General features: G+C 40.0%; 1 protein-coding gene across 9 annotated transcripts in view; it reads right to left on the bottom strand.

Annotated features, from left to right (window-relative positions):
- The window catches only part of ITPRID1 (ITPR interacting domain containing 1), a 47,771-nt gene extending 38,546 nt beyond the window's left edge, over positions 1 to 9,225 (bottom strand). For 2 of the 9 annotated variants that reach the window (XM_080582915.1, XM_080582917.1), the window contains exons 1-2: positions 9,044 to 9,162; positions 6,829 to 6,969 (exon numbers count right to left, since the gene is read on the bottom strand). In XM_080582915.1, the coding sequence (XP_080439041.1) occupies positions 6,829 to 6,938 (110 nt within the window). In that variant the 5' untranslated portion in view covers positions 6,939 to 6,969; positions 9,044 to 9,162. Of the gene's footprint in view, positions 1 to 4,576; positions 4,799 to 6,828; positions 6,970 to 9,043 lie in introns of those variants that run through there. The other 7 variants (XR_013947653.1, XM_080582914.1, XM_080582921.1 and 4 more) reach the window with 7 other exon arrangements.
- Positions 9,226 to 26,437: the final 17,212 nt, after the last annotated feature.

Here is a 26,437-nt window from a genome sequence, read left to right as displayed (position 1 = left end):
CTCTTGTGTAGAGGGAGGATCACTGATTCCTTTTATCAAGCAGGGGAACCGCAGCACAAGCGATTCACCTTATTTGCCCAAGGCCATGCAGGAAGCCTGGAGCAGAGCAAGCAGCGGGTCCCAGGTCTCCTGCCATTCAGTTCAGTTTTTCAACCCAAAGGTAAGCAAAGATGACTAGAAGTATTTAGCTCTTTGCTGAAAAGTGCAACAGACAGGCTTCTTTTCCTTCAGGTTCATCTGAAGCCACTGGGATCACCAGCTCAAGGAGCTGCCTTGCTCTCCATGACAGTCAGGAAGAGCGGATCTTCAATGCAGCTCAGGCAGACAAGGCAGGAGATGTTCTTGTTGAAATATTGCCCCACAGATTCAATGGTGCAGTCATGATTTGCATAGTGAAAAGACATGGAAAGGGTGCAGCAATCAGAGGTCTTTACACTCAAAACTTTAGAAATGTAATTTTGACATTTAGAATACAGAATATATGGATTTGCAAGGCTTCTCTGTTTTTTGTTATACTACAGAGCAACAGAGTTGTTTTAAGACTGTCAGTCTTTGCTCAGCTGTGGCCCTGAAAGCTCATTACTGTTGCACTGAAGATTAAAATCTCCAGTAAACCAGTATGATTTCCCCAAACCAACCTTCTAGGTTCCCTTTATGGGCAAAGAGTAGGGGACCACCACAGCAATTCTGCTACATTAGGAGGAAAAGAGAAGGAGCTGTTTGGAGATGCTTTTCTTTGTAGACCAAAGAAGCAGCCTGGCCTGAGACTAAACACAGAACTTTGAGATACCTAGTGAGTCAATCCTGGGTGTGATGTACTTTAACAAGTAGCATGTTCATCCAAATACAAGTACAAAGGGAACAAAAATGAAGTGTGAGGGAAATAAAATCAGATTTTGCAACACATGGTAATTTTTCCCCATCCAATGAAGAGGAAGGAAGCAAACTGCAATCACTATTGTTATAACAAGAATCATTTTAAATATCTGACACTTATAAGCCTTTGAAATAACTTAGATTTTTAGCTGTAGTTAGCAATTTGTCTTTGCATAACAGAGTTGATACACCAGCTGATTTATTTTTTGTTACTTTATAGGAGACCTCAAAACTAATAAAACAAATAAAAAGTCTTGAATAAATACTGAAAGGTTAACAGAGGATGGGATGCACGGTATCAAATGTGCTCACAAGTACTTTGGCCCTGTGGCAGAGAAAGTCTAGAGCCTAGTCTACTTGCTGTGACCTCAAAAATTCCTTTCAGTTGGAGAACTTCAACTACACAAGAATGGTGAGAAAATACTGAGCTGAAGGAAGAGCAGGGATGATAGAGCGCAGAAAACCTCACACCCTGAGTGCAGATTCAGCTGAGGGCAACCAGTCCTGTTGCTGCAATTGATCAAAGAGAAACAAACAAACAAACAAACAACAAAAAATTCCCCACAGTGAGAGACATCTGCTGTTATTTGGGGTAAAGGTAAATGGGAAAAAGTAGTCAAAATGAGTCCAGAGGAAGCTTTTCCTTTCTCCTTCTGGATCAACGTATATACCTCTCTGCCAGACAGTTGAAAAGAGGATCAGCCAGGTGAAAAGTCTGTCTTGCCTCAGAAAAGGATGCAGAAGAGTCCTCACATATCTCCTGCACCCCTTACCCCCTGCAATGCATTGGCAAACCAGTATCTAAAGCAGGAAGAATGAAATTCGCTCTACATCCTTTGGCACCAGAGAATTTTTACCTGAGCACCCGAGGTAAGCCCTACTGTGAGGAAATGGAGCCTCCCACCTGACAGAGAAGCTGCCTGGAGAAATACAGCAGAAGGAGGTCAAAGAAAAGATAGTATCGCTTTTGGGGAGCAATGGGAGAGAGTGAGGCAAAAGAACCATTTTCTTTTGTTAGGATGGCTTACAGCAGAGGAGATGCAGTGACACACCTTCTTGTGGCTAGAAGTCAAAGTTTAGAGCTAGTTTAATTGAAATTAGCTCGTTTCCCAGCTGAGTAATCCATTGGCCTGATTCTCCATTGCCTGATGACTTGCTCAGCCATTTACAGCAGGACACAGTGAGGGTAAGATGCTACAATGGGATTGAACTGTAAATGACACAACATGAAGGGCAATAAAGAGTTTGCCCCCAGATGTGGGAATTACAGAGGTAACTTCCATTACATTTAATTAGCGTTATCACCATTAATTTCCTGTGCACAGACAGAAGAAGACATCCTTTTGATTTCAAATTAATTAACACATAATGATTAATCTGATAGGGTACATCTTTTCAGACAAGAGTGTCCTCTTGATCACAGTTTGGGTGCCAGCACCACTCATCATCTGTGTGTTTTAATTTCTAACTGCTCTCCAGAAGCAAATTTAGCTCTGCAAATCTGTCGATGGAATGAATGACTGGCTGGTTTCCATGTTCTGTGTGTTTTGTTCATTTGATAACACACTGAGAACATCTTGGAAATCTCTTTTTTCTTTTTTTTTTTCCCCTCTCCTCCTCCCCTCCAAGGAGGTTTCAAGGTAGAAATTGAGGAATCTGCAACAGCGAGCAATTTATACCAGCTCTTAACTACAGAATGTAAGAAATAAAAAGTTTCTAAAAATTGAAAAACACAAACAGTTTATGGCAGGTTCCCAGACAGATTTGTCTCACTTCAGTTGCCAGAATTTAACAGAACCATTCTCCTTGCCATTAACTACAGTAAAGTGTGTTTGTTTCACTGAAACAGGATCTTGAACTTCATCAGCTTCGCACCACATTCCTCACACTGCATGTTACCTACCAGATACTGCTATTAATATTACTCTTCCCTTTCCATTTGTCAAGTGATTACTCAATCACACTTTTTTAATATTTATCCACTTTCTTTAGATGGTTATGAATGCAAACAGCTCCATATCCAGGTGCAGCAATACTTGAGTAGACAGCTGATAGTTAACTTTAATATTGAGAAATATGCAAGTAAACTTGTAGTTCTAGAGATATGAATTAAGAGGTAGCAGCAAATCTCATATACTTCAGTTAAGAAGGATTTTAAATGTCCAAGACATTCCACTTCTATTCAGAAGAGTATTTTAGTATATTTACAGGTTATTTAGGTATGACAGCAGCACACTAAGTACATTTTTACAGCACAAAATGAATAAGAAAAAAATAATGCTTTTTTCCAGAACCTAAATCTAGGATGAGAAGTGTCTATATTATTGACTCTATGAACTCAAATATACAATTTCTGAATAAATCACTGAAGGGACAGGACAGGACGGGACAGGGACAGGGACAGGGACAGGGGAAGGGAAGTTCCTAATTATTGTTTCAAAGTCTTGAATATGATACAGTTGTGCTAGGCATTCTGGCTCAGCTATGCTTTTCATGGCAGCTCCTTCAGGGAGAAAAGAAAGCTCATGGTATCTATCTATCCATCACTGCTCCAGTAAACAAGAAGAGAGATGCAGTTATTGCAGTGCCCTCAGGCAGAAATGTGTCATTTCTTTTCTGCAGTATTCACTCTTTTCAGTTGCCATTTCTGTGGACAAACCACTGCTTGAAGACTGAAGACTCTTGTTTTCTCTCTGTCTTACTTAGAAACAAATGGAGATGACAAAAACATTTTCAGTGTGTAACTTGAGCACATGACTTTAGACAGCTAAATGAAGTCCCCTTTTCCCTGCCTATTAACCTGTGAGCCGTTAAGTACAGTGAAATCATAGCTGGTGTAGGAAGACACTCATTTATTTTGTCTCCATTTGCATTGAAAACAAGGAAGGAATTCAGTCTGATGTTCAAAGCAACCCTGGAACATCCATGGAAAAACTCACAAGTAAGATTCCCTTAAGTGAAGTAACTCTGGGGAATGAAGCTTTTTTGGAAATGCACCAGGTAGTGGAAGCTGTAATAACACTTCCAGCCTTCTCATATACTGGCAAATTTGGGTACGTTTCTGTGTAAAGTCTTTGGTACAATTATTGCTTAGAGACCACAATCTGAACTCCTTTCGAAGTAGAAGTCCTACTGTTAGTTGAGACAGTGTTGCTCACTGTGAATAACTGCACTGGAAGTCAATTATATCATCATGTTGCATTTTAATCTCAATGCAATCTCACTCTTGATTGAGAGAAAACATATAACAGATAATGCTAAATAACACTAGCCAGAACTATTTCTATTTGAAACAACATAAGATTGTGATGAAGAAGGAGGGAAAGAGTTGTATTTTAAGCCTCTTAGATACATAAGTGAAAGTGTGTAAATTCAGTGCACAGGTTGTCACAAGCAAGACAACAGAACAACAGTGAAAGCAGTAACAATAGCAACAGTTTTGCTGTACACTCAGCTTGAATCTGGTCCCTTTGCTAAAAATGTTTCCTGGCTGGTCAAAAGAGACAGGCTGTGAAGGTTTGAAAAAATCAAAGCTCTTTATATCAAGCTCTTTTAACTGGAATTTAAACCGGAAAATTAAATATATATGTATTTCTCACACACATCTTACAGATCAGAAAAGGGGAAAATAAAAGGACTTTTTAAAATTTTAAACAGGTTTACATTTTTAACAACAAGAAAAAAAATGATAAGCTCCAACCTGTATGGCTTGATCCAGTTGTTAGTACAATGGACTAGTTGCAGCTAGTGCTTCTGTGTCTCTGCTCTGCCACAGACCCGAAGCCTGAAAAACTGGAGGACACAAACTGGTGTTCTTGGCTTGGCTTTCCACCTCCGTTATTTATATATTTATTTATTTTAAGATACCAGGAAGGGCAAGGAGAGGCTGTTTGCCAAGAAAGTGGTGTTTAAGTTGACAGTTCGGATGGATGTTTGTTTGCTTAGCCTCCAGGCGAAGGGAAAGTAGAAAGCAAGACCAGTCTAGTTTTTAACAACAGGAAATCTAGAAAATGACAGGATGGGAAAGGGAGGGTAGAGGAGCAAGAGCAGCGATAACCTAAACAGGAGGGGAAAAAAATAATAAAAAAAACAGCCACAATTTGTTTTGGTTGCTTCCCTTTCCAAGAAATATATTGCTGTCCCTTTAACTCTGTATGCCTCATTGGCACATGTGCCAGGGGAAGGATTACACTTTACTAAGGAAGTAATGCAAACTTGTCTTCATTTGGTTACCATGGATATGGTACTATGTGAGACAAAGCCTCCCATTTGCATTGCAAACAACCAGGAGCGATGAAGGACACTGAACTTGACATTCTGGCCACAGAGTATCCCTGGTTCTTCCACGTGAATGATCACAAGGAAAACGACCACAGCTTTGGGCCTGCACTTGATACCACGAAAACAAGGGAAGGGATGCTGCCTTTCCGATCAGGCAGAAGCAGAATCACTCACACCTACAAAACGAATGGCGTTCCTTGTGCTACCTCGTGTGAAATAGCTAATGGATAGGTATGGCAATCATTTAGCTTTCCAGCTTTTTCCCATGGGGAATGAGAGCTGAATCAATATGTTGGTAAACTGGAATAAGTGATTTCCACAGATACTGGAATGGAATAGAAAGTGGTTAGGTCATAAAATTGCTGGGCTTTTATGCAACAGCTTTTATCTATTTGAGTGTCCTCTTCATTCTGCAGAAGTACTACATAAAGTACCTTAATTTTATACAAAATCCAGATAAATGAGTGAGAAGAACAGTCCCCTAAACAGACCTAGTGGGAACCAGTGCAGCACAGTTAATAGCTGAGGGAAAGAGGGAAATTGTCTCGTTTCCCTAAAACAAATTGCAGATGACTGTTTGTCTATTAGATTGCTAGATTGTCAGTAATTCTTTTTTATTGCTTTAAGCTCTGCCAGATATACAGTCACACATCATTTTTATTTCAACTGACATGGAATACTAACAGTATGACCCTGTTTCTATGGATAGAAATGGCCATATTGCCATCGGTCTGTGTTAAAAAAGAACTGGATCCCAAACAGTGAGCCCAGATCCATGAATTGAGGGTTTTCTATCCAAGGAAACTTAGCCATGGATTAACTGGAATGGTAGATCAGACATTTGGCACAAACACTACTTCCTCCCTGAGCACTGAATGGGGCATCCAGGCACATCTCTGGTGGGGCTGTGGCAGCTATACCACACTAGGATACTCTTTTTGGCTCCCCAGTTCAGGACAGCAGCCCATGGCCACCAGCACTAGATAAGCAGCTTTCCTGTGATATAGAGGACACAGACAGATCACTGTCTGTCCTCACACACCATTCTCTGTGGGTATGGGTGTGTGTGCACAATTAGGACCACCAATCCTTTAGTTGCCCAACAAAGGGTCCACAAAACAATAGCTGTGCACCAATACAATCCCAGTCACTTCAGTGGGTTTGTTTCCTGCTGGTGTCAGTGAGCGTGAGCAGAATCAGCCCCAGATGCGTTTGCCTTTTCCCTTTCCACTAAAACTAGCTGCTGGCACCATGCCTAGTCCTGCATGCATTTTCTGAAACCGTGCTCTCAGAAAGCTCAAGTCCACTACTGTTTTGTCCCTGAGCAAACACTGTGAGCAAAGAATGGGAAGCTTTGCAAAAGGGTTTTGTTACCTCCTGCCAACAACCACCAAAGGGACAGAGTCCTTCAGGGAATGTGCTGCTGGGGAGAAGGACAGGGAAGCAGGCAAGTGTTAAACACAGGAATAATTCCCCACCGTTGAGGTTCCTGTGTGAGCACCGTTAGACTTTACATGCATGAGCTTCAGTCTTTTCTTACCTTTTGAGAGCACACAACAGGGAAATATGGCCCAAACCCAAACCCTACTCTTTCTTCCTCGCTCTCCACACCAGCCTAGGAAGAAGGTCAAGAAGGGAGAGGGAGGAGGGACTTGAAATGGCAGCAAATACCTGGACTGGCAGCTCTCTCCGCATGTCTCTGACAGCTCTCCAGGACTTCCCAGTCCTCGGGCTCCCCTTGAAGTGGTGCAGAGCAGGGAGGACATGCTGCCCTCGCCCATCGTCTGGTCTCAGTACTCTTTCAGATGCACCCTGCAGCAGCAACAGGAAAGGTGTGGAAAACCATGGGACCAGCCTGTCTTTTCAGACCAAAGCAGGTGCAAACCTTGACCATACGTAGGTCTCCTGAAAAACTGAACTTAGTATTTCACTTACTTTTAGTCGTAGCTTCCTGCCTTCCAGGTTCCTTTCCTTCCTCTGCACCAAAACTGATTAGGAAAGGTTTCTTGGCATTTATTTAAACATTAATGCACTGGCAAGCAAAAATACAGTGAGGCAGGCAGGATGGCAAATCTCTTGAATGACAAAAGTACTCAGAGTGAATAATCTTGTAAAGCACTGTTTTCTTTAATGTCTGAAAATAAGATTGGGCACAGCTCTCCAGTCAACAGATCTGTTCCCTCTGTGTGTTCAGTCCTCCCTGTTTATGTTGGTTTAAAAAAGAAAATGTTGTTTAAAGTTGTTTTAATTCTATTAATCTTGCATAACTACCACAGGGATGGGAAAACTGGTGTTCTTTCCTCCCCACATCAGCATGACTCCAAATTCTATATGAAAATGCTGAATCTATAAATGGCAGATATCCTGCTATTTCCACTGGTTTCAAGGGAGTTACAGACAGATATCCCAGAAGAGGTAAATGGCCCACTATTTTTATTTTCAGCATTGTCAAAGCCAGAAATAACTCACCCCGACTCTTACGGACAAGACTAAATTTGCAGAACTGGGATTCAGAACAGTTTTTTTTTTTCTTCTTTTTCTTGATAAAACTAGGATCTTCAAGTCATAAAGGATATAACACTAGTTATGTGAATCAGCCCTTGCAATGTCATTCTTACAGGGCTCTTTTCAAAGTATAGCATCAGTGCAAATTATTTTTACATTCATTGCTATTTATAATAGAGTTCAAGAGAGTTCTGGTTCTCACCAACCCTTATGTTCCTTCTCCACTCATATATATGAGCTCGGACTTATTTGATTTGAACAGTTCACACAGCCAGTACTGATGATGTGATGGATATGCCTTTCATTAGTGTCTCAGTAGCGTCCTAGCACAAAGAAGCAGGCACTGATTCTGCTCCTTTGCAACTTCTCCTTACCAGTTCTGACATACTCAGTATTACAGTGGGTTTGGACAGTATTAGATTAGTCCACAAGCAGCCTGACTGACTTCAGTCAGAAGCCAGCATGCTCACTACACACCAGCATATGGGGAAAGAAATCAAATGAGTCTAACCTCTTCCCTCAGGTGAAAGAAGGAAATCTCAGGTTGGAGGCACTACATGCTCACCAGAATTGCTCTGACTAGTATTTAACCATAATTGTTCCCCTCTTTCTCTTCAGGACAAAGCTTCAACTGGTTTTACTTGCATATGGAAGTAGACACATTTTGCCCCAAATTACTCCCAATTTACCTGAGAGCCAATTCAGGTCTAGTTCTGAGCCTACAAAATTCAATTGAAAATTACCCACTGAGAACTTGGTTCAAATTTTGTCCACACCAGACTCTGCTAGCCCTCATGAACATTGATTTTACCCATCTGTGTACTGACACAGGAAACCCTGAGGGCAAATGTTTTGCTTTTCTGTGTTGATAAGCGTATGCTTTGCATACTAGGGGAAGGTAGGAGTGGGACTGTAAGCATATGCAATATGTTGTAGGCAAGATTTTTTGTCCCTTATGCAAACAGGCATGGAATTTAAACAATTGTTAATCCTATCTCAATGTCTGAGAAAACAAACTGTATAGTCAAAAAGTCAATAACTTAATCTGACTTTATACAGACCAGTAAAACTACATAGCTCAATATCTTAGACGCTAGTGTCATTAGACATTCTATATTTAATTACTCAGTGACCTAAGCTTCAAGCTTCAACCACTGGTAATGGGGTTGTCCCACACAAATAGGGTAATCCACTGAAGATGGAATTGTCTTCCTTCTCAATTAGATACACTTGCACACAGTAGAATAACAGAAAAGGAATGTTGTCCTCCAAAGACGCTTCTATTGGCATCACCCTTCTGCCAACAGTGCTTAGCTGGGGTAGGCTTACATTACAAATACAGCTTCAAAAAACAGAATAAGGGAAAGTAAATAAGGTTTACCTGTGCCAGTACGGATACCACATGCTCTAACACTTATTCAGAAGCCGGAAAACAGATAGGTGAGGCTCTCCAGCAGGCTCTCCCATAACAGCTCAACAGCTCTGAAAATCCATTGCAGCCTTCGTTGCTCCTAAAAGAGAGAGGGCAAACATTTGCATAACCAAGGCCAATATTTTCATAATCCCCACCCATTCACACCAAAAAGAAACCTGTTTTTCAAATACACTTTACTCCTTGTTACATAAGTGTTCTTAAGAACAGATGTGTTCAGGAAGTTTTGCACAGTTGAGATTTTCCTTAAAGCCATGTGGGAAGTTGACATGGTGCAGATTTTAGGGTCAGTGAGATGTGTTGTGAGGGCAGTTGTCCAGCTGATGCCACAAGCAAACCTGGATGTGCACAGGTTTTTACATGAACACAAAACATCCTGGGCAGTCTTTGCAGTGAGGCTAACACAGGCTGGGAAGAGGTCCCAACAGCATCTAAAACTGGCCTGGCTTAGCATGGTCAGCCCACACCATCTCCTATAGGTGTGAAGGTTCAGATGCGCCTGGGAAGCCAACCTGCCCCAGGGCAGTTGTCAGTCAAGTGCCAGGGGATGGTGGCAGCCACAGAGTTCATCAGAGAAATAAAAATTCCTGGTGCCTTCATGACCCATGGAAATGGCACAGAGTGCTCTCCAACATCAATCCCAAGAACAAACAAGACTTTTAAAACAAACAGACAAGCTAACAAAAACAAACCGAGCACTTGAAATCTAATGAAAATAACACAGCCAAAGCCTACAAAGCTGCTCTCATCAGACTTGAAAAAAGTAAATAAACAGCCTGACAAACAACAAATCCAACCTTGCAAAGCTACTTTCAGCAGCACAATATTACCAAACGCACAACAGCTATGGGATGTGCCATTTCATCTGGGGGCAGATTTGAAAGTTCAAGGACACTTTGAATAGCCCCAGAACACCAGAGATGTGAATACTGAACAGAGCAGCCAACATGGATACCACCTGGGGCAAATCTTATATCCTTAGCCTGGCTCAGGCACTGACTTCCACTAAGTATTTTGGACACATAATTTGATCTCTTTGTCTCTACACTGTACTCTCTATAACATAAGGATTCTGGTAACCTGGCACATGTATCCCAGTGTATTAAAGTACACATACCACTTTATACATTAGTGTTTTATATTACAGAATCACTGAATCATCTAGGTTGGAAGAGACCTCCAAGATCATCTAGTCCAATCTCTGACCTAACACTAACAAATCCTCCACTAAACCATATCACTAAGCTCTACATCTAAACATATTTTAAAGACCTCCAGGGATGGAGACTCAACCACCTCCCTGGGCAGCCTATTCCAATGCCTAACAACCCTTTCCGTAAAGTTCTTCCTAACATCCAACCTACCTACAGCCATCTTCAGTCAGTTCTCACCAGGGCTGAAACATCTATGCAAACACATGCTACAAACTCAGAAAGTAAAATTTGTGAGGGAACAGGTGCCTTCAAGCAGCCATTCAGCCAAGAAACCTAACCAGAAAAGTCTTCATAATTTCTCTGTCCATGTGTACTGAAAGCTCAAAGTTCATGGTGGGTGGGCTTTGTGAAATAGCCAGGTCGTGAAAGTATAGTCAAGTAGATTAATTAAACCAATACCAAGAATAGAAAAATCAAGATCAGAGGAAAATCTAGTAATCTAACCTGAAGCTCTGCAAGAGCTCCTGGAGAAAAGCTAGTTACCGTGCTTGAATTCAAATAAATAACATCTGCTTTCATTAACTGTACTTTCGCCTTCCCCCTTCCTTCCTCTGAGTCTTCTCCTACACTTTTTGGCTTCCCACCTTGTCAGTGAGAAAACCCCAAACACAGAACACTGGTGTCGTGTCTGTGAGTAACTTCAGTCCATTCGCTCTCCGTCACTCTCACTGAGGATAGATGTGCAAAACTGGAACTAACAGAACCACAGCAGAGCTTCACTGAGCTTCATCAAGCTCCTGGTGTACAGTGTTAACTAGTTTGCACCATTGCATGGCATTTTACCAGAGGTAAACTAGTTTCACAGTATTAGTTGGTATTACTGCACCATGCGGCAAGTTGTCCAGCAGAGCCTGCTGGGATGTCTCAACGCAAGTTGTGTGGCATGATGTTCACATAACACATCCACCCTTGCAGCTTGGAGGCTATAGTATAATCTATTCAGTGCAAAAATTGAAGCAAACTCATCCTCACAAGCTTATTATGTTACAATTTTCTCGATTGAAATCCCAGCCTCTTTAAGAGCAAAAATATCACCAGCCTGGATTAGCAATTTGTCTGCACCTGTCTTCCTTTATTTTCAGGGCATTCAGTGGACTGTTGTAGTAAAGATAAAAAATGGAGAAAAAAATAAGCTTAAAAGACCAACAGCAACACACCATTTTTTTTTCTCCAGTGCTCTTTAACCAAGTCAGACACTGTACCCTAATATTTTTGCCACAGACAAGATGAAGTAATTTATCATTACCTTGAGCATAATTTAGTGAACATAAAAAAAATTCTTCTGTGATGATTTTCATCAGGGCTCAGAAAGTGGGGTTTAAAGACAACATCTCACTCTCCAGTATGTACCCCATTGAGTCAAATGGCGTTCTCAGTTTTCTCTCTAAACACCAAACTTTCCCTATATACAAAATCCTTCATTTTCTTTCTTAGATTTCTGATCTTTCCACCATTTTTATTTAAAACTTTCCCCTTCCCTGCTCCAAAAATGCCAACTAAAGTTTTACAAACTCTTTCAAACCCATTAAATATTTCTATTTAAATAATACCAAAACAACTAATTTTGAATGTTATCACTTAGATTTGAAAATATGTATTTTAATAAACTCCATTTCTATGTAAAAAGATGTTTTGGAGTGGAAAAGACAAAAACATTGTGATGAAAATGCTATAATGGGACATTCTGTACAAGTCCAAAAGAAAGTCTGTCTTAAAGAATTTCAGGTCAAGAGTTGATCAAGATGAACTATTTCTATAAAACATTCTTGTTTTGGCAGACCAACATTTTTGATGAGGAAAACATCAAAAAAAAAAAAAAGAAGTTCTAATCAGCTTTATGTCTAATTCATTTCCCTTCCCCACTCCTCTTCATCTCAGATTACTTTGAGGACAGTCATGTCCTGTCACAGAATCATCTAGGTTGTCAAAAGACATGGCTTTGTCTCAGTAAGAAGCAGTAAAAGATTCTGATAAACAGTGGGATCAGGATGTTTGCCAGGTAGTGGTAAACTGCTTCTCAGGTTTGTAGGCAAATTTCTGTTTTCTGTGGGAAACCACAGCACATTCACATCCTTCTCTCCATGTCTTCTTTCGTGTTTTATGAAGAAAGCCTTGGCTGTCGCTTGAGAGTAGATGTACTTGGTTGTGGCACTCTGTCCAGGACAAATGGCACATACCTGTTGCATTAGCTCCATATGAGCAGAAGAGAGGACTATTCCAAAAGCTGTTCTTAAATGCTTGCTCATTCATTACCAGAGGCATTCAGTCTCTACTGTTACAAAGGATGTGGGATTGCACGAACAAATCTGAGCTTACATTTTCAGTAGAAGGAGTGGTTTTGTGCAAACACAGTAATAGCCAAATTTCCTTCTTCACATCAATGCTACCCCACTGATTTCAGACTCTAGCCTCTGAAGCAGAAAAGCATGTGCTCAGAATGAAGCACAGCATGAACTGTTATGCTGATAAAGACAGCCTTGCACATGAAATTAAGCCCAGGCTGAAGTATTATCTTGATGCTGGACTCACCCTTTCAGCTGTAGATTTTCTGTCAACTTTTTTGCAATGACCTTTTTAATTTTTCTTCCTGATCTCTTGTAAAAATATCAAATAGCTCAGCTTCTTCGTCAGAGATTTAAAACCACAGAAGGCTTCTGTACAAATAAAAAATAAGAGTTTGGCTGATGACCTGTGACACCAAAGTGAAACAATTTCTCTCAGAGCTATTCCTAGAATACCAGAGGAAAAAAAATCAATGGAACAGTCATTAATAAGGAGAGGTTTGCATGTGTCTCTGTATCTATGGGAATGTACAGGAAGTGTACAAAATTATAGAAAAGTACTGAAAATATATTTTTCAAGTATTCTCTGTGGACTTAGCCAGGAACACAGTTAGACAAAGAACAAATCTGGATGGGGAAACAACTAATAGTTGTTCTCCTGAAACTTATGACACAAGAAGCTCATTCTGGGCTCTTGCCATTTATTTTTTGTCCCCTTTCTGTCACATGCGAGACTCTAAGTCAGAGTGCTAAAGACAATTTGGGAAATTTTTTGGGAAACGGCATTTAAATGGCTGGGGCCCTGCCCCATCCTGTGACTGACTACATGCTCCCTGGAGACAGCTGGTTGGAAAATTTCTGAAGAACTTTTTTTCCCCAGTGAAAAATATGTTGAAACTGAGATTCTTATGAGAATGAAGCTTTCACTAGCTGGAGTATATTTTTTATGTGAGGTTTTTTTTTTTTTTTTAATTGCCTTTAAACAAGCACATTTAGAAAGACACTCCAGTGTTTTCACATCCTATTTTCCCACTCTGCTACAGTGTTCCAATGTGGAACATTGCTCCGCAACTAGAAAAAGTGTTGGGAAAACAAACAAACAACAACAACAACAAAAAACACCTTTTTTTCCTTGAGTATTTTCAGACCTTTATCAATAACAAAACTCAGCCAACACCAGCACCCAGGATAGTACACTTGTGACTAGAAAATGGTACCTGTGACTTTAAGGGCCATTTCAAAACTAGCATAATCCAGGAAATCTATTTGGCCATCATTTTCTATTTCTTCATGCTTGAACATGAAATAATGCCACTGTCAAAGCAAAGTTGGTTGTTTATTATCATTCACTAAGTCCTGTTTATATTCCCAAGCAGATAGAAAATGACATTTTATAAACATGACTCAGACCATGAACTTTTTGGATCCTATAGAAAGATCAGAAAGACAGACTCTACTAGTAAGTGCAGAATGATGCTCTTCCTTCAAAATCCATCTTCTGTAAAATGATTCTGCTATCACTTATTTGATCCATTTTTATCCTTGCTATGAGAGCATCCATTATTTTTAAGGAGACAATGCTACAGGGGTGGGTGTCACAGTTAAAATACATTGTACAGGAATATATATATGTATATATATATATTTCCTTTAGTAATTAAGCGTTTGTGATATCATTTCTAATATTGACTGGGTCTGTATCTTTTTTGTACTGAAGACAGCTGGCAATCTTCTCACATACAGCATCTCTGAAGTCCCAGTTCCTCTTAGAAGAGTGCTGCTAATACATTGAGAACTCAGGGCAACATCATTTGGACACAAATATTTATGAAAAGACATGGATAATACTTGATTAATTGAACAGATGTGCAAATTTCCACCACCAGAGGTCATTTTCACCCTAGAATGAACTAAAAGAACTCTCAAAAAGCTGTCCTTTTATCTAAGGGAACATCTTAAATAATGGTCCCAATGCCCCAGATATTCCTCATCAAAACAAGTAATCTGGGATGCAGTATAAAGAATATAAAAAGCTTAAGAAATGGATCTTAACTTGATCAAACAAATTCAGTCTGTGCTGTGAAATATCAACAAAATCCCAGCTTTCACATTTTTTGTGCATATGGGATTGGTCAGTTTAAGCAACCCTGATGGCCTGAATATTTTTTCTGAGAAATTGTATTTGTCTGGGAAAAAAATTGCCAATGCAACAATAATATATCTTATAAGTCTCTGTAAAAACGCAGTGGGTAAATGTGAGCCATCTGTTTTCCCCCTTTCTTCCTCATGTGTACCAGCATCATCTGTGGCTCCTTTCCCAGAAGGCTGAATACTATCCTTGTGTGTGCTGCCTAAATGGCACGCCTGGAACTGAGGGGCATTTCTAACATATCCCCCATGTGCGCTAGGACACATGCATGTATGTCATTCATGCTGATATCAAACTGTGAACTAATACATACTAACATTTGAATATTAGGAAGGGGAGCACAATTTAGATCTTTAGCTTTAGAAAAAAAAAAAAAAACCTTTATAAATTGGGAATTACAAAAAAAAAAGTTGAAAATTAAGAAATGTCTGTAAGGTACAGATATGACATGAACATGAGAAGGCATTAAACTGTTGTACTGCAATAAATTAAAAATAGGAAGAAAGGGAACTTTGATTAAAATATGCAATCATCCAAAATGAATGCTGTGAGTAACACAATGATTCAGATAACAAGCAGAAGTTTGTGAGAGGAGAGCTGTTATTAACTAACCTTCATACAGTAATAGTGCGAAACACACTTGTGCTGGATGTCATGGAGTTTTGATCATTTGGGTTCCCTTGACATTTGATAGGTGCCAGGGTGCTTAGAATAACATCTCCCTCTACGTTGTCACACTGCCATTAAAAACACTTGCACTTGCTGGCCAAACACCTCTCTACTATTTAATTCTTTACTGAAACTAGGAGTGTCCACTATGGACATATTGTACTGTCTGCTGAAGAAACATGGTAAAAAAAAAAAAAAAAACAGTATTGTTTAATATTCCCACAGCGTTTATCATCTGTAACTTCACATGATTTTTGGGCCCCACCCCAAAATGGGGCCAGGATCCCACTGCATTAGATACTGCACAAATGCTATAAGCATGTCATCTTTTAAATGTGCAGAAATCATTACAACTCAAATGAAATAATTTTATACTTCATTTGGAGTTCTAGAACATTTTTCTAGCAAGATACATGAATTTCTCAAACTGACAGATCAATTGTCGATGCCTCTCACACTCGGCATTTTAGTGAACTTTCCACCTCAAAACTACCATGGGACCAGATGACGCATGTGAAACTGTGGAGATGAGGCTGCTTCATCTGTCTGGTGTTTTGAGAAGGCCAATATATGTCAATTTGTTATAAAACAGTCCCAGGGTAGAAAGTCAGTTCCAAGCTGGACTGTGGACAGGCTGATGTCTTGTACAATAACAAGCTCAGCAAAATGAGCTTGAGTTTGATCCAAGGCACCTTAAAGACAATAGGAAAACTCTGAATTAGGCTCATTGACAAAGATATCAAAAAAAGGTTTTATTTATAAATGATATGAAGATTGTTTCTGAGGTATTTGGGGCATCAGGAAAGAGGGAGGCAAGGTTGCAAAATTCTTCTTGCTCGGCAATCACTATACAGGAATTAATGCTTGGCAAAGCAATAATATCCCTATTTCTCCTTGTTTTACACCAAGGACCGAAAGGGGAGTTGAAGGAGATTAATTACTTTGCCTGCTAATCAATGCAAAGACATATTTTTCTGCTCCTCCATCTCATAATTTTTATTTCATCTAGTTTGGGTTTTTTTAGGGTTGCCAGATGTCCCAGTTTCACTGGGACAATCCTCGTTTTTGAAGGTACATCCCATCTGCTCTTGAAAATATTTCTGTTCACTGCTCTCTTGTTGATTGTGTGCTTTTAGAGCAGCCAGCCAGCAAAGGACTGCAGGAGAGAAGCTGATAAATTATTATCAAACTATAAAAAGCCGCCCATATTTCCCTAATGCTGAAAATTAATTCTGTAGGGAGAGTTTTTTGCAAAATGTAAATGGTCAACATGGCACACAAGAAATTATGATTACAAGTCCCACCACTGTTCAGAGATCACCCCTTATGTCTATACATTTCAAAATGGAAGCAAGGTTTCTGGTCTTCCTGGGCTGCTTGAGCTCCCACTGCAGAGGAAGCCCTGGGCTTTCTGATTGTACAAGTCAAGAAAATGGATCCTCTCAAACCAGAGCAGGGGGACAGGAGCGTAAGGACGTTGCAGGAAAACCTCCCACCAAGCCAAAGCTGGATGCATGGGCAATGAGGTGACTGGCCAGGAGGCTACACTGCATCTCTGACCCAAAGAAAGTCCTCCCAGGGAAGGAGGCTATAGCCCAATTAGATCAAAGTATCTAGAGAAAGAGGAGGCTCACTCCTACACTTTCAGCTCCAGATCCCTTTCACAGCTACCAGCTCTCATGAATATGTCATGACTGTAACAAATATACCATGATATTCTTCCTAGGGCTCCAACTACTGAAGTTATGTGAATCTTTAAGAATCAAAGGTGTTTGTTAAGAAGAGAAAGTGAGTTAGCAGTCCTCATAACATAAATATATATATAAATAAATTAAAAAAAAAAAAGCTTGCAAAAGCCAACTGTGAAAGGACAAATGAAAAGCATGCCAAGTCAGGTATTTTTTTTCCCTTTTCATGGTGTTATTCTGAGGCTTGACTCATGGTTTCTGAACACCTGGGGAGAACAGAAAATCAAGGAAAAGAAAAAGTGATGATACCTCAAATGGGAGGTCATCTTCCTCCAATGTGATGCCATGTTTGCAAGCAAACCACATCATAATATCTTCTGTGCATTCCCTCTGACTTAACAACATTCACACATCTACCCTGCTTGGTTCCAGCAAATGTATTGTTAAAAAGTTCCCTTGTCACAGACTGCAGAGGACTTGACCACTTCGCTGCAGGTTGTGCTGAAAGTGGAAGTGTAAAACTTTAAAGAGTTAAGAATTGTAACTCTTTACCTTTTCATCTCAAAAATATGTGGAATTAGAAGGAAAAAAAATATAGTTTTCACTGCTCTGCCAATATGAAAAAGAATTTCAGCTCTTTAAGAATTAGAAATATGGTAAATATATTTCAACTATCACATGTAAAACACTGTTAGTATATAAACTAAATCAGTACAAACCTTTCCTTTTGAATAACAGCACACTGAAATGCCAAGTTTGTTGTGGGAGACTGGGGTTTACTTATCAGTAGAGCTCAAAAGAGAAAGAGTGCAATAACAAAAATAAAAACATCAGTACTGCCTACATGAAAACAAATGGAAGATTACACCCACAAGACTCAGAAATTATATGTAGACATCTAGAATGGATTCATTTACCCAAATGTAATATTAACAGTGTGGCTATCTCCAGCTGAACTTGAACCCAGAACTAGCTTCCTTGACAGTGGAGAGGAAAAAGCATTTCTAGGCATAAAATGGAGGTCATAGCTAGGCCAGGCAAATCAAAGCCTTGTTTCTCATGACAGACTACAAAGGGAACCAAGCTCCCTAGCTCAAGCACAGAAAATTGCTTCAGACACCTGGCATGAGATGAGATGCACCACACTCCTAACACGCTCATACAGATAGAGGAGGAACACCTGTTTTTAAAGAAAGAGTTTGGAAAGCCAGCATAGCGGCCCCATACTTATTCAGCATAACAAACCTGAATATTAAGCACTAAAAACATATGAGAATGTTATTCTTCAGGAAAAAAAATATTTAGTCGGAGAATTACTTTATTTTTTTCCTCTGTATTTCTAATTCACGAGAGAAAACTTTAGAAATGACCATTCTGCTTTTCTAGCTCTGCCTGTGACAGTCAGCTGCCACACTGGCCAACACTGTCCTTCTGCTTACCTGTAGTGGCCTTCTTCCTTGAATGAATGTCATGCCTCCAAACACAAGCTTGCAGAAAAATTCTCTTTTTTTTTTCTTGCATTGCAAGGTCCAGCTTTCAAGAAGGTGCTTTGCTAACTGTCTCCATCCTGCTGCAGAGTTCTTAGAACAGCCCGTGTTGCCACCATGTCTCTTTTGGCACTGCAGTCAGGGTCCTGGCCACATCTGAGCTCATCCACAGCCGGAACACGACTCACATGTCCTCCCAGCTTGGCTTCTCTCTGTGAGGAGGTTTGGGGAAGAAGGCTCCCAGATGTGCTAAACAAGGCATGTGTTGCAGTGTCGCTGCATCAATGTGGAGTCCTTGCACGACATGGTGTTTTTAGGGCAGCACACATCAGGCTGGTTGCAAGCTCACAGATTGCTAGCAACTAAAATTAGATAACAAAAACATGAAGTATGTTGGTGGACAAACATGAAGGCCAGGAGTTTCTCACAGGTTAATTTATACTCTGTAGCTGTGTGCAACCTACCTGAACTTGCTCTGTCCTCTCTGATGGCATACACAGTACATCAGCTTAGCCAGTTGTAGATGATAAGGAAAGTGATAACTGATACAGTTATGAGAGGTTTTGAGACCATTAGTGCCTATAAGTATGGTCCACACTGACAGGTATTTCGAATGGGCTTATTTTTTAAAAGCTATAAAACCCAATTTGTAAAATACACATTTTTACATGCAAGGCACTATTCACAGAGATGGGGAGATACACCTCAGAGATCACAAGACAGGTAATTACTCCTTAGGATCTTAATTTACTTCATGTGTGGATTCAGCTGACCACAGTACTTGCTTCTGTTGTGTGTTTAATATTAGACCTGTGCCTTCTGCAGTATATGGATGTTATAACGTTTATTGCCAGAAGCCTGTAGTTGAGTCAAAACATCTTAACCACTTACCACTAAGTGTTTTCATAATTCTTTTAGCAATGCCAGCATTAGCAGTGCCACCATTTAACAAAAGATTAGCAGAAATTCTTCCTGGCTGCTATACCCTGTGTTTCCAGTAAGGATGCCAGTCAGTTTTTGTGTGACATTTGTTCTATCTGAGCTAAAAAGATGTTAAATTAAATTTTAAAGCTTCAATGATGCACTTCTAGGTGCATGGAACAAGCAAAGCATCTTATCGTTTTTCACTTATCTCCACAGGGTGATTTTGTTCCTTTCACCAAAAAAGGAAAAGTTGCTTTTACTCAATAAGCAATCTCCAGTGTCACCCTTAAGTGGTTAAATTCTTCACAAACGAATGTGCATAAAGCTTCTCTGTTTTTGGGGTCCCTCAGAGTTGTCTTCTCCTGTTTGGTGAAATAAAAAATTTTGCCCTAGTATGTGCCTGGCAAGGATCAATGAGCAAGTACAAATAAACCTTGCAGTAGAAATACACTAGATCTGTCACTTCCATGACACATCCAGTTCATGCTGTGTTTACCACAAACATTGTCCACATGCATGCAGTCCATCTGATGTTGCCCAAGTACCATCCACTTCCTGGGCAGCACACGGGCAAGTATTTTTGTGCAGGAATCATGCTAGACTCATATTTGTTATAAAATGCATTTCCGACAGTTTGATTAGCTTACTCTGTGCCTCATGTCAGTTCAGCACTTCACTGCATGGTTGTACATGGAATTTAAATGTCAAAATAAATGCCTTTTTCTGTCAGGACTGTTGTCATTACTTTGTCCAACCTGGACACACAGAGATCAAGCAGAGTGTGAACACTAATTTATTCCAGAGACCAAAGAGGCTAAACTCAGTAGACCTCTAAACTACAAGCAACTGTTCAAAAAACAAGCACATCACCAGAGTGCTGTATGTTCTATGAACAGGTTAAAAAGCAATCAAGAAAGATCCAAAGACAATTCTGCCTCTAGGATAAATTAATTCAGAGGAGGGAAAACAATGCTGTTAAATAAGAAATGACTCAAACTTTCATCAGAAACAAATCTGATTACAGACCTTTCGGGAAGCGTAAAAGATTGTATGTGATTGTTTTCTTTCTATTTCTTACCTTTATTTTCTCTAATTCTGATCAAGACAGGGAGGGTCAATGTTAAAACATAAAAAAGAAAATGTTATCCAAAATGTTCTGACTGTGACAAACTAAAGCATCAAAAACCTTGTAAAATACCTTTATTAAATATGTAAAGCTATTGTAAATAATGCTTAAGTGGTTTATTGTGCTTGAAATGCAGCCTTTTATTTCTCGGACAAGATGAAACAGAATAAAAAAAGAGAGAAGGAGAAATTGCTTTCAATCCTGCATTGCACATCTGGTATGAAGGCAGCATTACACTAAGGGGTTTTGGCAAACCCAAGCACCAGTCCTAGCTACTGGTGATCCTGCGAGCAGCAAACCAATACAGCAGAGAAAAGAAATTAGGTGACCTGCTCCTGCTTTCTGCTCTCAAATTACTTAGCAGGTTGGGAGGCAGGTAAAAAGGCATAGCAGACATTGCAGCACTTGACTGCCTTTCCTCCTTTGCTCTCCAGATTACACTAATGACATTTGTGTTACTAGACTCACAGAAGATTCACCCTCAGTGAAGAATAGGAGCCCGCTAAAAGTGCTCTCCAGGGTGTGCTGCTTTGGGCCAGCCTTTGCCTTTGGTCTCCTGTGCTCTTAACATGGCCTCACACATCTTTGGGACTCTTCAGACACTGCTCAGCCCTTACCCTTTGTTTCTGCTGCAGAAACAAATCACTAGTTAATCACTCATGCCCTTTTTATCTTTTGCAAAATGGCTTCAGCTGGGAACCTGAGCACAAACCAGTACTTGGTAACTGCCCCCAAATGTTTGTTGGGAAGATGCTTATCTAGATCCATTGAGATGATTTCCTGCTTGGTTTTCCAATAACCCCCTATTCAGCTAGGGAAATATTCGCGTGTAGGGAAATCTTGTGTCTCAGTAGAATGATACTGTATTTTGTCTCACAGATAAGATTACATATGGGATTTCCAAAATTGCTATAGATCGGTATTTTAAGTGATTGCACAGCAGCTCCATGTCTGCTATGTGTATCACTAGCAGATAGGATACTGCCTAGTCCTAAATGCAAAACAAATTTCCTCTGTTTTAATTCAGAAAGCCTAAAGAGACTGTGAAGTCTTAAAGTTTGCCACTATAGAAATACCCACTGGTATCTATTTGTTTCAGAAACTGGACAAGAAATCACTATCCAAAATTAACTTAGTTATTTGAAGGGTATGGAGACTGCACATGGCCCTTAGTCAGTTGCACTTAAGTTATTTCTGCAGTATTTTTATACACATGACCATCATAACATCTTATGAGCACCCCACAATCTCTAATGGCTTTATTTTCATGTATTATATTTTCCCTGGGTGGGTAGACAATAAAGGCTCAGAGAAGATAAATGACCTGCTTCAGGGCACCTGGGAAGACTGGAGGAGGGCAAGACTTTGCACACCATCCTTCCCGGGCCCATAATCTTCCCTTTCTTTCTGAAGAACAGAAAATCCATTCTCAGAGGATAAAAAATAAAACCTATATGAGGGCTATTGTCCAGAGCTGAGCATCCCAAAAATGAATAATTGCATTAATAGATTTGCATAATGTGTTCCTGCACTAGCAGGACATTGCACCCCTTGTGCATATCACCAGGTGCTGAGGGCAGTACCGGAGTGCCCTCATCATTGCTATGGATAGCTGAGGCTGTGCATGCTTTGGCTTTACACCTGTAAACCACTTGTTTAGTGCGAAGTGGATATATTTTCTCTAAGGCAAATAAAACCATTTCAACTACTGCCTATGACTTCACTGGAGATTTGAAAAATCAAGCAAACTCATTAAGGCAATTAAATGATCTTTACAAAATGAATCAGCTCAGCTCTGGTTCCCTGGATTTTAAGGCAAGGAGGCAACAACGGAATTCTCTAATCTAATCAAAACTTGAAAGTAAATAAAAAGAGAGAAACTGAAATTCTTGCTGACTCTGACAAGAAGAAACACAGGAACAGTGGCAAATAAGTACTGTGCCACTGCAGGGACAAAACGATTATGATTCTTGGTCTCCACATAATTGTCTCTACCTGGACAGATTTCCAGTTGTGTCATCCATGCTAATAGGAGTGTCAGTAGATTAATTATTGTAGTCTATAAGGTATTCAGTGACTGTAGCATCTGAACATATTCAGCATGGAGTGTGACATTTAAATCAAGGAGGGACGAACGGTGAAAACTTTGAGGGCTACAAGCCTCTCCAGATATTTCAGAGAACTGCGTGGATTGCACTCCAGAGAAGTGTGACAGAACACTAGTTTTTATACCACTCCTCCCCCCCCCCCCCCATATATTCTCATATATTTTTTTCTAATATGATATAATCTCCTATTCTTTCTAATAACTACTCCTTTACAGATACATACCCCTATATAGCTTTCACTGAACGGGGTCAGCCAGGGGACAATCTATTGCCACTGTTTTTATGTAGGAAAAACAGATCTGTGAATACCGTGCATCTAATGATTCAAAAAGCTTTAGCAAGGCTCCTGAAGACCATGGTAGCAAGGCACTTCAGAAAAAAGTTGAATTTCAGTTTTGGTTGAATTTTTAAAATTGAACATCAATACCTAAAAAATAAAAAATACTCAAACTTCTGCTTCCATAAAAAGTACTTATAATTTTTCATGAAAAAAAAAAATCCCCTCAATAAAATTTGTTTTCCAAAGGAAAACACACACATGCAATTTTAATCTAAAATAGACTTTTGTAATAACAGAAGTCTGAATTTATTTTACAAGTTCAACAATCTGCAGTCAAATTTATCATTTTCATTCTAGTCAAAAAGCAGTTATAAAAAGGTATTTTCAAGGAAAGAGATTTCTGTGACCTCTAACACTGATAATACTAGTTAGTGTACACAGATTTATGCTTTTGATTTTCAGTTCATAAAAGATTTTGGTGCTGACAATGAGCAACAGAGGCCAGACCCATTTATGAAGCAGCTTTTGTTACAATAACAGGACCTAGGACCAGCAAAGGGCTTCTCATTTTTGCCACTGGCAGGGTGCTTCTTCAGCACTGATTTTCCAACATTTGCAGGTAAAGTAGAATATACAGACAAAAGCCCAATTCTGTTAGTATAAAATACTGTCCCTTGCAGTGCTTACATATGTCATAAATCACTCCTTGACATGTCTATCCACAGCAGTTACACCTCTGTTAATAAAAACCGTGTAGTATAGATTGACATGGGCATTCACTGACATTATCACCCAATTTTGCCTGCTGTGATACCTAGCTTGAGACAGCAACACTTGGGAAAGCACAAATGATCAAGTAGCATTATGCATTATCTATCCATCCCTGAAACAGGCTAGGAAGCCTATGTGAACACATGCTTTAGAGTAAGCACCCTGTTGAGAGGTAGGAGCTACCATCCAGCAAAACTGCCTACAAACTTCTGAAGACACAGAAGAAACGTCCACAAATAAGACAGATCAGCAGATGCAGTGAGCTCTAGCTGCAAATGGCACACACCTGCTGGCTCTCTGGTTGCCCTCCAGAGGAAAGCTGATAGTCAAGCTGCAGCCGGAGCTCTGCAGCCTCACTAGCTAAGCCCCATGCATGAACATGAATGCGACAACAGTGGTCCAGAAAGCTCTCCAGGTTCAACTTAAGATGTTAACACAGCCATAAGTTAGAAACATTATTTGCTTCAATCAAAATCATTCCTAGTGTGCAAGCATACAGACAGGGGTGAGTAATGCTGGTGTGAAACACAGTGTAGGAAATAGAGACACCCCCCAAAAATAAATAAATTAAAAACAAACAAACAAACAAACAAAAACTTCACTAACACTGGCCAACACCTCACGTACCACTTTTTATTTTGGTAAGTATTTTTCTTCCTAGTCTTTCCAACCATATCTTATGGCTCACCAAGAAAGAAGGGAGCCCAAGCCAATGTTCTGAATCATGAAGCCCAGTTTCAGGCCTTATTTAAATGGGTACTGCTATTATTAACAAAGTTGCATCTGTTTTTACCAGTGCTGAATCTGACAAGCAATCTTAGGTTCAAAAGCCATTTCCCTGTTCTTTATGTAGTCATAAAGACATTTATATTCTGGAACCAGTTTTCTTTCCTTTTTGCACAGCCATTAATATATTTTCTTTTTTGTTTCATCGCTGCCAAGTCTTGCACTGCTCCATGTGTGAATTTATGCAAATTTCAGAATGCGCTAATTCACATATTTGCAAATTGGCAAGTGATTGGCAAACATGTAAATGAGCTCATTTAGTTATTTTTCTCTTCGCCTAAACTTCAGCTTGGGATCATGATGCCCTTCCCCAAATTATGACAATGAGGAAACAGGCAACTGCCCCAAACCTGGCAGGTGTAGTCAGGGTTTGGGCTGGTGTATCCATGTGTCAGGTTGAGTATGAGAAGGATGCTACAAAACAGGATGCTAGTGGACTGAGAAGGTGTCCAGATGTGGCAGGAGGATGTTGGAGGAGTACCCAGAACAGCTGCAGTAAATGGGTGTGAATGTGGTTGTGTTTAGTGCAGTCAGACCAGGGGTGGGAGCTGACGTGTCTGATGGTGTGAAGCAAAACTATTTGTGAGGGGTGCTAAGGGCTGGTTTCCCTGCGGGGAACAGCAGTTTGGAGCCTAGCTGGTGTCTCTGGATGATGGAGAGATAGCTTGACAGAAGAAGGTTATGGGATCGGGAGGTATGGTGAACAAGGCCATCTCTTGACACTCTTCTGGTACAGACTAAGATTTTGCCATAAAACGGGCTCAGAACTGGCAAGCAGGACATGAAGCTGTCTCACCTGTGGATCTCCCACTAGCTGGGGTTGCTCTCTTCCCCCTCCAGGCTACATAGCTCCATGATCACCCATCACAAAAGCTCTTGACAGCATCTGCCATGCTACTTGCAAACCACCTCTCACAGTGAGGGCACAACAAAGCTGCTGCACAGGGGCAAGCCATGCCAGATGCAGGGCAGTAGGCAGCCCTCTTGTTTGTCCTCACCACGAGCAGCTTTCTGCTTTTGCATGAAGGGCAATGCCTCATGGAGAAAATAAATATTTTGCTACAGTTTTCCCATTTTCACAGCCTAGCAAGGTTAAGTGCAGAGTGAAATGTGAGTGTGTCCTGCTGAGATGTTACACAAGAATTTCCAAGGTTTAGGGCAAGTTCTGGTTTTCTACCTTTATTTATCTGAGCCAGAATATATTAAAAGACCTATCACACTATCTGCTAAATTTGCTTTATAGTTTATGAGCTGAGGAGTTTCCAATGACTGCTTGCTCCAGTCAGCACCAGTTGTGCTGTTTCTTCTCAAAAACAACATATTTGTAGCAAGCTGCATCACCACTAAGAATGACAGCTACCTTGCAGAACACCTGTAGTTACGGGTGACAAAATTAGCAGATAGCAGACTCAAAAGGTTAAATAAAACCAAGGCTGAGAAACTCAGGTAAGCCAAAAGAAAAAAGAAAAAGAAAAAAAAAAAAGAAAAAGAAAGAAAAGAAAAGACAGAGAAAACATACAATTCATCTTCAAGTTATCTAGGGCATCTTGCCTTAGAATTAGCTTAATTAGCTTCATTACCTTGTTTCATATGGAAATATTGTAGGAATGGTATTCTTTCTGTGGCACTCAGGTAGTTAAATCCACACAATTTGCTTTTTGAAGCTTGGATTCTGCTGACTTTATTTCAAGCAGTCAAAAGTATCTAATTTGCATTCACATTCACATTAGTGGTCCATATGTTAGCCCTGTTTAAAAGCTATATGCTGCATTCATTATGAAATACTTGGCTTCCTAGCTTTTTCCTTTGCTTTGAAATTATTGTGATAATATTGCAACTCTTCTATTTAGGCTATTCTC

This window comes from Anser brachyrhynchus (assembly GCF_964034855.1).
Source record: "Anser brachyrhynchus genome assembly, chromosome: 2".
In the NCBI taxonomy this organism is placed as follows: Eukaryota; Metazoa; Chordata; class Aves; order Anseriformes; family Anatidae; genus Anser; species Anser brachyrhynchus.
This window is presented reverse-complemented; position numbering and strand designations above follow the sequence as displayed.